Below are 16,996 nucleotides of genomic sequence, written 5' to 3'. Positions count from 1 at the left end.
TGTTGCTGGCAAGCTACATGCAATCAAGTTTCTCTCCCTCATGGAGAGATTTTTCAAACGTCTTTTGTGGACTTTGGCTCCTTCCAATTTACATTGAAAATTATTAGTCCAAGATTATAAATGACTTGGAAAAGTCATCTTAAATTTACTTCAGTTAATTGTGTTTGAACAGGCACAGTAAATGGCATTCCATAAAGCCAATAAAGAGGAAAACATTTAAAATGTTGAAAGAATTGAATGAAAGGCTCCAACTGACAAAGCTCATGACATAAACACAAACTGAAAATTGTATAGTGTGAAACACATATATACACGTCAGGTAATAGACTATTGCTCTGTATTAATCAACTGACCATTTGGCAATGTTTTTGGGTAAACACATTGTGCAACACCATGAAGCTCTTTGGTAGCAACAACCTTTAACTGTGTAGCAACATGGATGGAAATGTTGACATTAACAATTCATAGTGACTAAACGTGGCCCAGAAGGTATGCTGAAAATTGAGCCAACAGAAAATTCATGTCCTATTTTCATGCTGTACAATTAGGAACAATGAGCACAGAACCCGCACAGCCTCATACAAGTAAATAATGGCTTACTCAGTGCATCATTTCTCCTTTTACTAGTCTCCCACTGTAATTAACAAAGATGCCAGAAGGGATTCATACCCTTTGAAGCAATTTCCCTTTCTTCCCTTTTGATTTCTAAAGGACTGACATCAAACACGAGATGGAGACAAGCAACATAAATCTCAAAAAAAATGATTTATTTAACATTTAATGATAAACAGCATGAAGCAAATAATGAAATAAAAAAAAACAGGACATTTTAAACACAACTTAGACTAATCTGGCACAGAAATAACCATTTTCATTTTGCTGTATGCAGATCATTTTTGGAAACTCAGTCATCAAATTAAAGATGGACACAATACACCGGAGTAAAATGAATAACTAAATGAAATACCATAATATAATTAAATTGATAACAGTCAATGGTAGATGTCAGTGCAATACTGTCACACAACGAACAATTAAACGGTTTGTTCCAAGTACGAAGACAATGTTCAAAAATTCCACTAAAGCACATGACCTGAGTAAACCAACAGGTACAAAGAATTACAGTGGCAGAAAGATAGATAAGCATTACATAAGCACACAGCAAAGGTAAAAATATGAAAAATTACAATGAAGTGGAATACTATATGGAGTGATACAGTTTCAAGTTAATATTATTAATGCAAATCTTTTAGAACAATTCAATTTCAACTCTAATGTCTACTTAAAAATTATATAACTTTATAAATATTTATGGATTTCAAGCAAACACCCTTGACAAGAAACAATGCAAAAATACTTGTTTTCCTACAATATGCTTTCGAATAATTTGGTCCAATGACATGAGAAATTACATCTCTAGTTGAACCTGATTTTTAAAAAATAAATCTCTCCACTTCCAGAGAATATACAGTGTGTACTTGTGTAAAATTGATGAGATATTACAATATTGTTTTCTCAAAGAATTTCCTACTGCACATCATTTATACCCAAAAGTCAAACTCAGGTCGCACTTGCAACTGGAATATCTTCATCTAAAGCCAAAACAAAAATGAAGGTGCAGATTATTTGGTTCAGCTTGAAAGGAGATCAGATCAATGCAAGTCATGCAATGACTGACAGATTTAACGTGTCAGAAGTTGGATAGTAGCTGTTTGCATGTCACCTCCTCCCTGTCCCAGCCCGATTTTGTCCTATAATGCCTACTCTGCTGAAAGTATTAAATTAGAGTGAGGTAGAATTCAAAAGGTACTAAAAGCCAGCAAATTTATGATACCTCAATACAGCTGGCTATCCTTCAGCTGAGAACTCGGTGACTATAGAAAAAGGCCACCTGAATGTAATTCACTTTTCAACGAGGAGATCACAGCATCGTCAACTTCAATCCATTCCACCATAGCAAGAAAAGGAGCATAAGTTTCCAGCCACCAGATGTCCTCGCTCTGTATTCATGGGCCCAAAAGGTAAATAAACGAGCCACAGCAGACCTCTGTCACTGTTCTATAATTAGCCATGAGGTGAATGAATGCTTTGGATGACTTACTTCAAGACTTTTCCTTCTCATTGTCTGTCCACCTGCTGGCATCCACTCTCTACATCCACCAGGAGCATTTTTCTATAACACTGAACTGCAAATATGAATCAGAATTCTCTCTCTTCTACCAGCAGATGGAGTTTTAGGCCATTCTAAGTTCTTCTTAATTAATATTGTTCTAGCACAATTAATCTCTACAGTTTAGTTGTGAATGAAATCAGGAGACTGATCACCATAGCATGATCCTTCAGAATGATACCAATGATTCAAATAGTGAAGAAATAGACATTAATCAAGAAAAATCTTGCAGATTTGCACGTGCAAAAGATTTATTTTACATTTAATAAAGTACCTAATTATCATTGTTTCACACCTTGCTCTTGAATTAAAGAAATTCATGACCAAACAAGCACAGTTAGAAAACAGCAAGCAAACCAAGACCCTGTCAATACTATAAATGTAAATTAAAAATGTTTAAAAAAAGCATAAACCTATTGGTCATGTCAGCATAAAGTTGCCACTTCTGTTCATATCGGTTTACTTCATAAACCAGAGCTGCCATCAAATTCAGGTTTCATCTGATCTATTGTGATAAAATTTGCAAAGCACTCAAATGGTCTGCCTTAAAACACAATGGTGGTATTCATGGTAGAACTGTGTCAACACAAAATAGCAAGTTCACTGATTGAGAAATAGGTACTCCCAATGATTAATCATGTCTTACAGCACTATAGGCTATGGGAAGTAAACAAAATGCATGATTAATCTTAAAGAGGTATAGAAGTATAACCTTATATTTGACTTAACGTCAGACGTGATAAGTTATGCAAGTGCTGATCAATTTAATAAGTCATTCCAATAGAGGTTTACATGCACAAGTGTACTTTTCTGTAGTCTTCCTGCAGCTAGTTGCAGTACTAGAAGTGCAAGGTGCAGGGAAAGGCTGATTGTGTACCTATAAACCATGACACACCTGGCATCTTATTGAATAATGCAAATCCAACATTGTTAAATACATTCACTCGAGAAAGTACTGTGCCTGATCATTGAGAATATACTACTGTTGATTTAATCATGCATGCAAGTGTATGCACTAAAGGAGTTATTGTTACTGGTAAACTTATATTAAACTGACATACTAAACAAAATCTTGAAGCTTATATACTATTTTGTAGATACATGCATTTAATTATAAAAACAAAGTTCTTAGTTTTATTTAAAACATTTTGTTCTCAATATGTTGACTGATCACCAAAATTAATATAGTCACCGTGAACTGGAGCAATTTTCAAAGTAGGGATGTTTTCAAAACAAAAATCTATCTTTGGGCCTTCTCTGTAAGCCAATACATACAAGTTTATATATATTCAGTTAAAAATTCTAAACAAAAAATAATCTAAATTTTGAAGTAATCTAAAACTGTAATTCCTTCATTCAAAAAGGTAGAAAAGCTATAAAATGCTGCAGTGACGACCTTTCCTAAAAAAGGGACACCTCATTGTGGGCTAATTCATCTCTAATTCCTTACATCAATTACGTTTTGCTGCCAAACAATCTTATTTAAATGATCTTTTGGTGGAATCTCATTGAAACAAGAGAAAAAGACAACAGAATAATACAAGATAGTGTCTCATACTCCCACAGCACATCAGTTACTGCTAGTACTGATCAATTTAACTTATTAAAAATATTTTGACATGCAATAAAACTACAAGACAGGTACCAATGTAAGTTACAACTTATCCACCATCTGTGTCACCCAGTGAGCTCATCTAACTATCTGACTGCTTATGTGTAGAGTGCTTCAGAACAAGTGTGTGTAAAGAAAGATAGTTATAATATTATTTCTCTCACTACTTAGAAAATAGAATGCATAAGTAATCTGTTATTTTGATGCGACAATGTAACCCACCCTTATATTAAGTGCAAAAATACAAGAGAGAGTTTGGCATAGGGAGTGAAAAGTAAAAGTGACAAAGGCTAGTCACTTGTTCCAAATGGTCAACACATAACCCCAAATATTAAACATTAAAAGATGAATTGATGTTAAACGCAATCAGGCATTTCCTGTGAAGTCTAAAGTAATCCAAAAATTGAACAATTTGCTGTATTTCAATAGTTTAAATTGTATAATGTGTTATTCCACTCTCTAATATACCAGATGTAAGAAACGGAACATCCAACAAACTGTAGATGGGGAAACACAAGTGTTGTCAACTTTCTTTCTGAAGATCCCATTTTAGAATTAAAAAAGAACTTCTTTCTCCTAAACTTGGAACCAGGACCAAACAATTTGGCAGAAAATTGCACATTCAGGCGTTCCCCAAGAGATGACTTCAAGATTAAAAAACATCCTTCATTTTTAAGAAAATCAAATCTATAAAACGGTATGAGTAAAGCTTCACTTAATTTCCATCTTACATATATTCTTTGGTGCATTACATCTTAAAACTAAGAAAACAATTAGGTTGCTACTGCATATACATTTCATACAATGTCATTTGACAATGTATTTTATTTTTAATTTTTATTTTAACTAGAGATGCTTACAAAAATACTTTAAATAGATATATATTCTGTGTCAATGTTCTGTTAAAAAAGGCTCTTCAGAAAATAAAAAGTGAACAATTCATCTGAAGATTAACATAATGAAACCAATGCGTCAAACTATGAAATTAGGATTAATAACAGCAATGAAATTCGTGGAAAAACAAAATTCATGCAATGATTGTCCAAACAGGGTTTTACAGGTCTTGATGCTGGCTCTTTCTGCTCGAGTTTCGCATTGAAATATTTGTTGTCCATTTTGTATGGAGGAGTGGAAAAGTTAGAGCAAAGAGACTTTTTTTTTTGTATTGTAACTATTGTTATTAAAGTCACAAGAAATAATCCCATACTGATAGGTTTAAACGTGTATGAAGCTTTAACTGAAAGAGAAATAAAACAAAAATTAGAAATTATATTGAATAAAGCAAATAATAAATGCTCTGTTGTACACCATTGTGTGCTGATCTTTCAAGTACTCAACTTGAAGAGGTGGGAGGAGGTTATCAGACATTCAGCAGAAATTGCCTCAATTAAATATTGGAAATTGCCTTTCTAAGCCCACTTGAAACTATCATCTAACTACTGATTCCATTCTCCCTGGTAACTAGCTGAGATAAAACCAGACTGCTCAAATCTTTGTGTCATATTTCTAACCATATATTAATGTCAGCACAAAAGAAACGGTTGGAACGCATTGCCAGCAGGAGTGTAGAGGCAGGCACAGTAGATTCATTTAAGATGCATCTGGACAGATGCATGAGTAGGTGGGGAGCAGAGGGATACAGATGCTTAGGAATTGATCGACAGGTTTAGACAGTACATTTGGATCGGCTCAGGCTTGGAGGGCCGAAGGGTCTGTTCCTGGGCTGTAAATTTTCTTTGTTCTTTGTACTATTTCTATTGAAACAACATCACCCAACTCCATCCCTGCCTCAGCTTTTCCGTTGCCGAAACAGTCATCCATGCTTTCCTACCTCTACACCTAATTATTCCAACATACCCTTGGCCTGCCTCTTACATTCTGCTAGGAGAAAGTGAGGACTGCAGACGCTGGAGATTAGAGCTGAAAATGTGTTGCTGGAAAAGCGCAGCAGGTCAGGCAGCATCCAAGGAGCAGGAGAATCAATGTTTCGGGCATGAGCCTTCCTGAAGAAGGGCTCATGCCCGAAACATCGATTCTCCTGCTCCTTGGATGCTGCCTGACCTGCTGCGCTTTTCCAGCAACACATTTTCAGCTCTTACATTCTGCTGTCTATAATTTGCAATCATCCAAATGCCTGCTGCATACATCCTCCCTCTTACTAAGTTCCATTCACCCATCACTCCAGCACTCGGTGACCTCCTGAAAAAACCTCAAGGTTAGAATTCTCGTCTTGGTTTTTAAATCTCTTCACACCCTTAACCTCTTAGCCATCAACTCTCAGATATCAGCAATCATCTAATTCTTACCTTGAGCACCTGGATTTTCATTGCACTATTTTGACAGCTGCACTTTCAGCTCCCCAGACTCTGATCTTTGGAATTCCCTCTCTAACCTCCTCCACTTTGGAAGCTCTTTAAAACCTAACCCTTTGAGCAAGTTTTTAGCTGCTTGCCTTAGTAAGTGTAATGGGATTTGCTGACTAATGTTGCTTTATAATGCTCCTGTAGCTTGGGTGTTTTAATATATCTTTATAACCAGTCTGGGTAAGTTGGTCAGAAAATGAGTGAGGAAACCTGGGAAACCAGAGAAAGGAAAAGCAAGTTGCAGGTGGGTGAGAAAACAAACTCGACTGAATAAATAGAGAAATGCAGACAGGATGAAGCAAAAAGATGGAGATTGAGAGAATTTTTAAAAAGACAGATGACTAGGAAAGAAAAAGTAGAAAATGAAAAAATATCCAGATGACTCCAAGGCAAGTGCTCCCACTTGAAACAAGTTGACAATGAAACTAGCAAACCAACACATGATGAGAAATGTGTGAAATAGATTGATCCAGCAATAAGCTTCAGTATAAATTTGGAGTGTGCACTTTGAAAAACTTACAACAAAAGCAGATGCTGAAAATTTGAAATATAAACCAATAATGCTAGAACTACTCAGCAAGTCAGAAATGATCAAGAGAGACAGAGGCAAAGGGCTGGGTTTAATGCAGCTTGTCACAGTGAGGCTCTTTAATAATCAGAGAGGCTTTGTGTCCATCTCCTGCTGCTGGATGCACCTCCCCAACTTAAGTGGGAGGGCATTGGAAGAGGTTGGCATAGGATCTTCTGTTGTTGCTGCTGAGATGTTATTTTGGTTGATCAATGACCTAACCTTCACTACCTCCAGAGACGACTGACATCTCAGAGAGCTATCCTGAGCAGAAGGGCTATCCCTTCCAGCAAACCCTATTGCGTTTGCCAACAGCCTCTTGGGGTAGGTACCTCACTTGCAGGTTACCGACTGAAGGGCTCAGCACTGTCTGGGGAAAGGATCACTGACAGTCACCGCCTGTCCCGTGTCTCCTGCATCCACCTTTGGTCTATGTGTACTGACATTCCTGGGTCTCTGGTCAGTGTGCTGTCACCTGCAGTCACCATTCCCACTGTATTGGTAGCAATGAGTAGTTGCCAGCCTCCATTTGTCTGGCAGTGCCAGGCCAATGGGATTTCTGCTCTCAGGGATGTCAATCGTGACAAGGCCCTGAGGTGCTTGAAATACAGTCCATTTCACAGGCCACACCCACAGGACTGATGGGGTACCTCAGCTGTTCTCAAGCTGGTAAACGAAACCCATTTCAGCCAATGTTTCATGTCAATGACCTTCCACCAGAACTAGATTCATCAGTATTTCTAGCATTTGCTATTTGTACTATCTAAAAATCAGGACTTAGTGTTTGCAGGTAGCTGAAGATAGTAGTAAACAAAAGCCTCATTTTAACACAAATAGTTTACTTAAATAACATCCACTTTGAATTTGCTTTTCACTTTGAATAATAAGTGATGTTGAAAATGTTGACGTAGTTAAACAAGTTGAAGTGAGTCAAAGTGGATACATCACTAAAAACTTTGTTTTCTGAAATGTTTAAAGCAGGAAAATATAGTTGTGTGACATAAAAGGCAAATCATTATTAATAGCAATTGAGTTGTAAAGGAGAATAAATCATGCGGGACTTTGATATGCAGGTGGACTGGGAAAATCAGGTTGATCCCAAGGAAGGAATTTGCGGAATGTCTGTGCAGATTTGTTTGGAGCACCTTGTGATAGAGTCCATGATGTCACAGGCAAATCTACATTCGGTGCTGTATAATGAGGCAGACTTAATTAGTGAGCTTATGGTGAACAAACCCCTAGGGGTCAGATGGACCACATCCCAGAGTTCTGAAGGAGATAGCTGAGGAGGTAGTGGAGGCATTGGTGGAGCTCTTTCAGGAATCAGGGAAGGTCCCAAAAAGGACTGAAGAAGAAACAATCCATAGAGTCATAGAGAATGTGCAGCATGGAAAGAGCCCCTTCGGTCCAACCCATCCATGCCGATCAGATATCCCAACGCAATCTAGTCCCACCTGCCAGCACTTGGCCCATATCCCTCCAAACCCTTCCTATTCATATACCCATCCAAATGCCTCTGAAATGTTGCAATTGTACCAGCCTCCACCACTTCCTCTGGCTGCTCATCCATACACGTACCACCCTCTCTGTGTGAAAAAGTTGCCCTATAGGTCTCTTTTATATCTTTCCCCTCTCACCCTAAACCTATGCCCTCTAGATCTGGACTCCCCAGGGAAAAGACTCTCTCTATTTATCCTATCCATGCCCCTCATAATTCTGTAAACCTCTATAAGGTCACCCCTCAGCCTCCGACGCTCCAGGGAAAACAGCCCCAGCCTGTTCAGCCTCTCCCTGTAGCTTAAATCCTCCAACCCTGGCAACATCCTTGTAAATCTTTTCTGAACCCTTTCAAGTTTCACAACATCTTTCCGATAGGAAGGAGTCTAGAATTACACGTAATATTCCAACAGTGGCCTAACCAATGTCCTATACAGCCCCAACGTGACCTCCCAACTCCTGTACTCAATACTCTGACCAATAAAGGAAAGCATACCAAACGCCTTCACTATTCTATCTACCTGCGACTCCACTTTCAAGGAGTTATGAACCTGCACTCCAAGGTCTCTTTGTTCATGTTTAAGGAGGAAGGGAGAGAGGCAGAAGACAGGAAAGTATAGGCAGTTAGCCTGGCCTCAGTCATTAATGAGATTTTCAAACGCATGATTAAGGATGAATTCCAAAGGTCTTGGAAAGGCATGGTAAAAGGGAGGGTGAATCAGTATGCTTTTGTGAAGGGGAGGTCATACTTGACAACTCTGTTAGAATTCTTTGAGGAGATGATAAGCAAGTGAGACAAAGGAGAGGTAGAGGGTGTGATCTATTAGGATTTCTGGAAGGCCTTTAACAAGCTGCATTACAGGAGGCTCCTAACTTAGGTAAGAGTCCTAGTGTTACTGGCGAGGAATTGGCAAGGATAGAGGATTAGTTGACTGGCAGAAGGCAGAGAGTCAGTATAAAAGGAGATGATAGCTGGTCACAAGTGGAGTTCCGTAGGGGTCAGTGCTGGAACCCGAACTATGCATGTTATACACTAATGAAGTGTTCAAGGGAACCAAAGACATAGTTGGCTCAGTTTGCAGATGACACATATATAGGTACAGCGATAGGTGGTTTTGAGGAAGGACATGTACAGGCTAGGAAAGTGGGCAAAGAAGTGGCAGATGGAATACAATATGGGAAAATATGAGGTTATGCACATAGGTAGGAAGAAGAGGCATTGACTATTTTCTAAACAGGGAAATGCTTTGGAAACCTAAAGCACAAAGGGGACTTAGAATTCCTAGTTCAGGATTCTCTTAGGTTAACATGCAGGTTCACTCGATAGTTGGAAAGGGTAAAAAAAAAAAGTGTGAATATAAACTACATCACCATCTACAAGGCACAAGTCAGGAGTGTGATGGAATACTCCCCATCTGCCTGGATGAGTGCAGCCCCAACAACACTCAAGAAGCTGGACACCATCCAGGACAAAGCAATCCACGATTGGTTCAACATCCATCATAAGTAGCTTTTTCCTCCACCACTGACGCTCAGTAGCAACAGTGTGTACTATTTATAAGATGCACTGCAGAAATTCACCAAAGATCGTCAGGCAGCACCTTCCAAACCCATGACCACTTCCATCTAGAAGGACAAGGGCAGCTGATATATGGGAACACCACTACCTTCAAGTTCCCCTCCAAGCCACTCACCAATCGGACTTGGAAACAAACCGCTATTCCATCTCTGCCTGGATGGAATCCTGGATCTCCCTCCCTAACAGCATTGTGAATGTGCCTATGTCATATGAACAGCAGCCGTTCAAAACGACAGCTCATCATCACTTTCTCAAGGTCAGTTCGGGATGCGCAATAAATGGTGGCCTGGTCAACAATGTCCACATTCTGTCAACAGAAATAAATGTGTTCTGTACTTTGTTGCCTGGTAACCATCCGTTGTTAAGCTATTTTCTCTTCCGTAAAAGTTAAACTATTGATTGGAGACAATTATGCATCTCAATTTCTTTTCCCCCAATCTACACATGTCAGAGTAACCAGCTACTCTTTATAGGTAACTGAATCTATTTTCTCTTTAGGCCCAGCCTTTGCCGCATACACTTTTGTTACTAATATTGGTGACTGGCAACTCTCAATGCCTTGACCATACTGAAAAAAAAAGGAATAATGAGCTGTACAGGTCAAGCTGCCCTTCCTTCAAGCTAAGTACTTCTCTTCTTCTCCAATAGATATTCACAGCTGAGATCCATGATTCAACATAAAATCAGACGCATGAAATCGTCTATGTGCTATAATGTCAAACCAGATCAGTGAAGATAAATTCTGGTTAATTGTTTTTCGCAATGTGATTCTTGCTCAAGAAGGGAACATTCATTTAATTGTAAAGCTGCACAAACACTCTGGCCACAAGGCAAGCCAATCCACTAACTAAATTTCTAAATGGAAGTTCAGTTTGTCCTGAATAAAAAATGACAGTGCTTCTCTTAATATTAACTGACATAGAAACAACAGCAAAATAAAGAAATGAGGATGAATTTACATATAAAAAGTGTTGAGAATCAATAAAGCTTCAACCAACTTCATAAATTAACAACACTGTAGCACCTTGTGATAAATGTGTGAATCAACGAGTCTAAGATGTGTATTCCTTTCCTACTTATGATTTGTTTAGTTATCTGGTTGGCTGGTTTGTGATGCAGAGTGTGGGTTCAATTCCTGCGCTGGCTGAGGTTTCCAAGAATATCCCACCTTCTCACCTTCACCTGGGGTGACCCTCAGGTTAAACTCAAAACCACTTGTCTCTCTCTAATGAGGGAGAGTGCAGCCCAAATACTCCTCTGGGACAGCTTTACCTTATGCAGAAATCTGCAGCACTCTTAGGTAACTCAAACTATATTATGATGTTGACATACTTCTACATGGATATCTGCAAACTATCTTTTTAGTTCTAACTGATTGGTATAGTGGAAATATTTCTATATACACACACAAACAGATCTATGTTCATAAATATTCAACAAATTTAAGGTTACAAAAGAAGATTGAGACCTTATCTGAGCAGCCTAGACTAGATGAGAGATTCCTCAAAATTCTCCTAAATTGGTAAATATGTAGAAAGCTAACATCACAGACACAAAATGGATATACTGTAGATGCATAAAATAAGATGTAAAGGTGAACAGAAATTCTTAGTTTTTGTTCCAGCACATAGAATACACTAGCTAGGACTTGTTAAAGGCCAAATTGTAAATGCTCAGAGAAAAGCATGGTTCTAAGCAGGAGGTAACTTAGTCCAATTTACTGAAACAACTATTCTAACCTCTTCATAACCATGAGTGGTCCATCATTCTGAAAACCACACAATTTGTGCTTAGTTACTTACATGTACTGTCATGATACCATGTCCAAGCTTACAGATCTCCATGGAAGAGAGAGACTCAAGTTTATACAACACAAAATGTGTCCCAGCTACTTCTGCTCTGTTAAGGTGGCACAATGTCAGAAACAGGAAAGATTCAAGGAGTGAGGAGTGGGGACATTAGCTAACTCATATTAGATAGATAACACATTTATTCCTGTTAATGGTTGGATGCACAAGAGCATGCTCTTTGAATGATATACTAATGCACAAGTCACAGAGTAGGATTATGTAGATATGCACTTATGTATAGTGCAAGGAAGAAGCAGCCTCAGTCACTAATGCAGTCTCATTAAGTAGATATTCTGAAGAAAATTTACATTTTATGTACTTAGCTATAGAAAGCTAGTTAAACCAGCTTACTTTTTTCTATCTTTGTCTTTCTTGACTGGCTGTTGTCCTGTAGCCTGGAAAGATTGCCCCTGCAGTGTCTGCGCTGCCATTCTCCTCCGGTTAAATGTGTTAATTTCTTCTTCCAGTTCTCTTCGCTTTTCCTCTAACTTTTTCTTCTCTTCCTGGTGTGTTTTCTTCAGTTGATCAAACTGGTCGTGAAGCTGTAATGCACAGCCACAGGATAGAAGCAAGCAAAAATTCAGCATCCAGTAGAGATCATTTATTTCTTTTAAAGAAAAAAAATGATAGAATTGCCATCATATTAACTTCTTTAACATTGGGATATATTGGCCAAAGCTTCAAGTTACTCAGATTTGCTTTTACACCATTTCCTTTCTCAATATGGGATGACATAAAAACACCATCTAATAATTAAATTCTAAATGTTATTTTATCCAGGTTTTGTGGTTGTAATGATAGTGAAACAGTCAGTGATAGCAACTTCTGGCACCTGCACAAGTACAGTTAAACACAGACATCAAGAAATTGCTATTAGTGATTTTTCCAATTCCCAGGGTGTGTTATCCCATTGTGAACAATTCTTGGAAAACAATGAACTGTTACAAAATTTCCTTTTAAGCTCTAATATTGTCATGTTAAAAGAACTCCCAAAAAGGGATGCTGTGTTAATGAAATGCAATCCCTGCTACAGGAAAGATGTTGTGAAACTTGAAAGGGTTCAGAAAAGATTTCCATGGATGTAGCCAGGGTTGGAAGATTTGAGTTACAGGGAGAGGCTGAATAGACTGGGGCTATTTTACCTGGAGCATCAGAGACTGAGGGGTGACCTTATAGAAGTTTATAAAATCATGAGGGGCATGGATAGGGTGAATAGTCAATGTCTTTTCCCTGGGGTAGGGGAGTCCAAAACTAGAGAGCAGAGGTTTAAGAGGGGGAAGTTTTAAAAAGGGACTTAAGGGGCAACTTTTTCATAGAGGGTGGTACGTGTATGGAATGAACAGACAAGAGGAAGTGGTGGAGGTTGGTACAATTACAAGATTTAAAAGGCATCTGGATGGGTATATGAATAGGAAGGGTTTAGAGGGATATGGGCCAAATGCTGGCAAATGGGGTTAGATTAATTTGGGAGACCCAGTCATTATGGACGAGTTGAACCAAAGGGTCTGTTTCTGTGCTGTACATCTCTATGATTCTGTGAAAATCTGTTATAATGTACCAAACTCTTAATCAATGCTGAATAACCTTTCTGCACTGGAAAGTAACTTTATATTTATGTAAAGTCAAATTTTATGGTTGAAAATTTCAGTTCTTCAATATATTTTGTTTCAGTTTATGGTATTTCAGCTCCTAATATATGCCCAATCCTAATTTCACTCTGCAAAATTTACACAAATGAAGGATAATCAGTCCGTTTTACTCCCTGGTTTGCTGTTTGTGAAAATACCTCAATGCTGATTTAGTTACTTACCCCACTGGATTTCACCACTTGTTGCATGCCTGGAAATTCCCCCTGACTTGGCTCCAGATTCAAATTAAATTCCAGAAAAGGTGAAATTCAGACCACAAAGGTCACTAGATCTCTGCAGGGAGCTTCCTTCGTGGTCAGCAGTGAGCACTACTTTGCTGGACAGCATAGTTCATGCCATTTCCAATGTTAGAGAAACTGACACGTGTTGAACATTTCTATGAAAACCCCAGTTTCGACAACTAGGCCCAATATTAAAATTCACATAAAAAAGTATGAAGTTCACTTTTTAAACAGATCTCCAGTTTTTTCTTTTAACCTGACAGCAGAGAGAACCTGGAGACCCAAGATTCCAATTTAAGTTCCATATTGGATTATTAATCTAAGGCTGGACAATCTTGTTGTCTTACTGTTATGTACAGCCTGGAATATCAATAGAAAACCAACATATGAATTTACAACTCAGCGAAACAATTGGTTACAAGAATGTAACCAGTTTCCCCTTTCTAGAAAATAGGCTTACCTCCTTTTCTTTCTCTTTCAGGTCTGTCTCAGTCTCTTTAACTCTCGTGACAAACATTTGCCTCATCTCCTCCTCTTTTTTCTGCAGCTCACTCATGAATTCATTTCTTTTAGCCTCGTAGGTCTCCTGCAGGCTTAAATCCAGATCAATACATTTAGAATTAGGGATGTCTAACATAGCAGTTTAACAGATATGAATCCAGATGTTTTGTTTTCTGCTGAGTATTGTGATTAAACCTTTGTGACTGACTGAATGGTTCCTGTTTCTTCTTTTACCAGCTGTACATTTACTATATTTACATAGTAGTGCACCTTAATCTGAAAAGGACACATTCTAATTCAATTAATCACAATGTTTCCATTAACTAACTCACCTGTTCTTGTGATCGACATGAAAGAAAGTTCCACTTTGTACTAACTTAGAGGCTGACAAAGATTTAAGCATGACTGTCAAGTGTCAGACCCCTCTAAATATAGTGAGCCCTTACAGTGAGGAGGAAAGGACATATATCTACTATATTCCTGGACTGGATTTAAATACTGATCCCACAGAAAGGATTGTGTGTTAAACCACTGTGCTGACCTTAGCAGGTTCTGCATCCTTAGTTTTGGTTATGTTAAGTTTTACAGTCATTGCTTTTTCAATAACTAAGAAAATAGACAGTGAGAAAGAATAAGACACTGTTAGTTTGGTTGGTTCAAGCTGGTAAACAATTGCAATACTTATTATATGATGTAAGACAAGGGTCAGACTTCCATCATCTCTTTCAGTTACATGTCAGTTTTTCATAATCTTAGAACAATAAAGGCCGTTAAATAATGTTAGTCTTTCCATCCTCCAGCCAACATAGAAAACTGCAGTTCAAAGATAGACTGATCACCTGCTTCCATTTCTCTTTCAAAATAGCTGCAGGGAGGTGCACAGGATTGTCATGACATGTCTCCTTCATTCCTGACAAAGGAGCACTCATAACCACAGAGATTGATGAAAATGATCTCCACCAATCTGTCTGGAGCATGCTACACCAATCACGTACTAGAGTATCACTGGGGTGTGTTGCTTCTCAACTTCAGTGGTAACCAGAAAGACAATAATCTTAGTACTTCTAAAATTCTCAAAACATACAGTACAAGCTATGCAAGTTTAATATTCATGTTTTTTTCATGCCAGTTTGGAAATAGACCTTTTGGTTCAACTCTCCATCTCCATTAATGACGACCGACTTGACATTGATATTTTTCACAAACCCACCAACTCCCACAGCTACCTGGGATTACACCTCTTCTCACCCTACCTCTTGCAAAAATGCCATTCCACATTCCCAATGCCTCCACCATCTGCTCCCAGGAGGACCAGTTCCACCACAGAACAGACCAGATGGCCTCCTTCTTTAGAGGCCGTAATTTCCCTTCCCATATGGCTAAAGATGCCCTCCAACGCATCTCGTCCACATCCCGCACCTCCGCTCTCAGACCCCACTCCTCCATCCGTAACAAGGACAGAACGTCCCTGCTGCTCACCTTCCACCCTACCAACCTTCGTATAAACCAAATCATCTGCCAACATTTCCGCCACCTCCAAAAAGACCCCACCACCAGGGATATATTTCCCTCCCCACCCCTTTCCGCAAAGACCGTTCCCTCCGTGACTACCTGGTCAGGTCCATCCCCCCTACAACCCACCCTTCCATCCTGGCACCTTCCCCTGCCACCGCAGGAACTGCAAAACCTGCGCCCACACCTCCTCCCTCACCTCCATCCAAGGTCCTAAAGGAGCCTTCCACATCCATCAAAGTTTTACCTGCACATCCACTAATATCATTTATTGTATCCATTGCTCCCAATGTGGTCTCCTCTACATTGGGGAGACTGGACACCTCTTAGCAGAGTGCTTTAGGGAACATCTCCGTGACACCCGCACCAATCAACCACACCGCCCTGTGGCCCAACATTTCAACTCTCCTTCCCACTCTGCCGAGGACATGGAGGTCCTGGGTCTCCTTCACCGCCACTCCCTCACCACCAGACGCCTGGAGGAAGAATACCTCATCTTCCGCCTCGGAACACTTCAACCGCAGGGCATCAATGTGGACTTCAACAGCTTCCTCATTCCCCCTTCCCCCACCTCACCCTAGTTCCAAACTTCCAGCTCAGCACTGTCCCTATGACTTGTCCTACCTGCCTATCTTCTTTTCCACCCACCCCCCGCCCCCAACCTATCACCTTCATCCCCTCCCCCACTCACCTATTGTACCCCATGCTACTTTCTCCCCACCCCCACCCTCCTCTCACTTACCTCTCCATGCTTCAGGCTCTCTGCCTTTATTCCTAATGAAGGGCTTTTACCCGAAACATCGATTTCACTGCTCCTCGGATGCTGCCTGAACTGCTGTGCTCTTCCAGCACCACTAATCCAGAATTTTGGTTCAACTAGTCCACAATGAACATTTTCCCAAACTAAACTAGCCCCACTTGCTTGTGTTTGACCCATATCCCACTAAACCTTTCCTATTCAGGTACTTATCCAAATGTCTTAAATGCTGAAACTGCATCACTTCCTCTGCAGTTCACTGCACACACGAAACACCTTGTAAAAAGATTGCCCCTCATGTCCTTTTTAAAATTTTCTCCTCTCACCTTAAAAATATGTCCCGATCCTATATTCTTATGAATATTTGTCTGGAACTTTGTACTACCATTGTCTATTTGCATATTGTAGAATGTACCATATTACTAGTCACTACAAGTCTTCCTTTACTCCAAACATTGCAAAATTACCATGACCTCTAGAGGAATGCAGTTAATACAGTACCAAAGAATCCTAGCAGTGTTCTGAAAGAATCCAAACAGGGAAGTGCTTTATATGTCTAGAGTTTCATGATATTTTTGACCCTAGACAAAAACATTATATTTTGCTATTAGCATAAAGGATTAGCACAGTTGGGTGATGGATATGGTTTCAAACCCAACCCAATAATTGCAACAATTCAAAATGAAATTGCTTTACAGAGCAGATCATGTAATAAAT

General features: G+C 39.2%; 1 protein-coding gene across 1 annotated transcript in view; it reads right to left on the bottom strand.

The window, feature by feature from the left end:
* Positions 1-750: 750 nt before the first annotated feature.
* Positions 751-16,996, bottom strand: part of LOC140491980 (septin-8-B-like) — an 89,376-nt gene continuing 73,130 nt past the window's right edge. The window contains exons 8-10 of the mRNA XM_072590542.1: positions 13,970-14,102; positions 11,991-12,181; positions 751-5,019 (exon numbers count right to left, since the gene is read on the bottom strand). Coding sequence (XP_072446643.1) covers positions 5,016-5,019; positions 11,991-12,181; positions 13,970-14,102 — 328 coding nt within the window. The 3' untranslated portion in view covers positions 751-5,015. The remainder of the gene's footprint in view (positions 5,020-11,990; positions 12,182-13,969; positions 14,103-16,996) is intronic.

This window comes from Chiloscyllium punctatum, chromosome 20 (genome assembly GCF_047496795.1).
Source record: "Chiloscyllium punctatum isolate Juve2018m chromosome 20, sChiPun1.3, whole genome shotgun sequence".
In the NCBI taxonomy this organism is placed as follows: domain Eukaryota; kingdom Metazoa; phylum Chordata; class Chondrichthyes; order Orectolobiformes; family Hemiscylliidae; genus Chiloscyllium; species Chiloscyllium punctatum.
The sequence above is the reverse complement of the archived record's forward strand: the minus strand, read 5'-3'. Positions and strand labels throughout refer to the sequence as shown.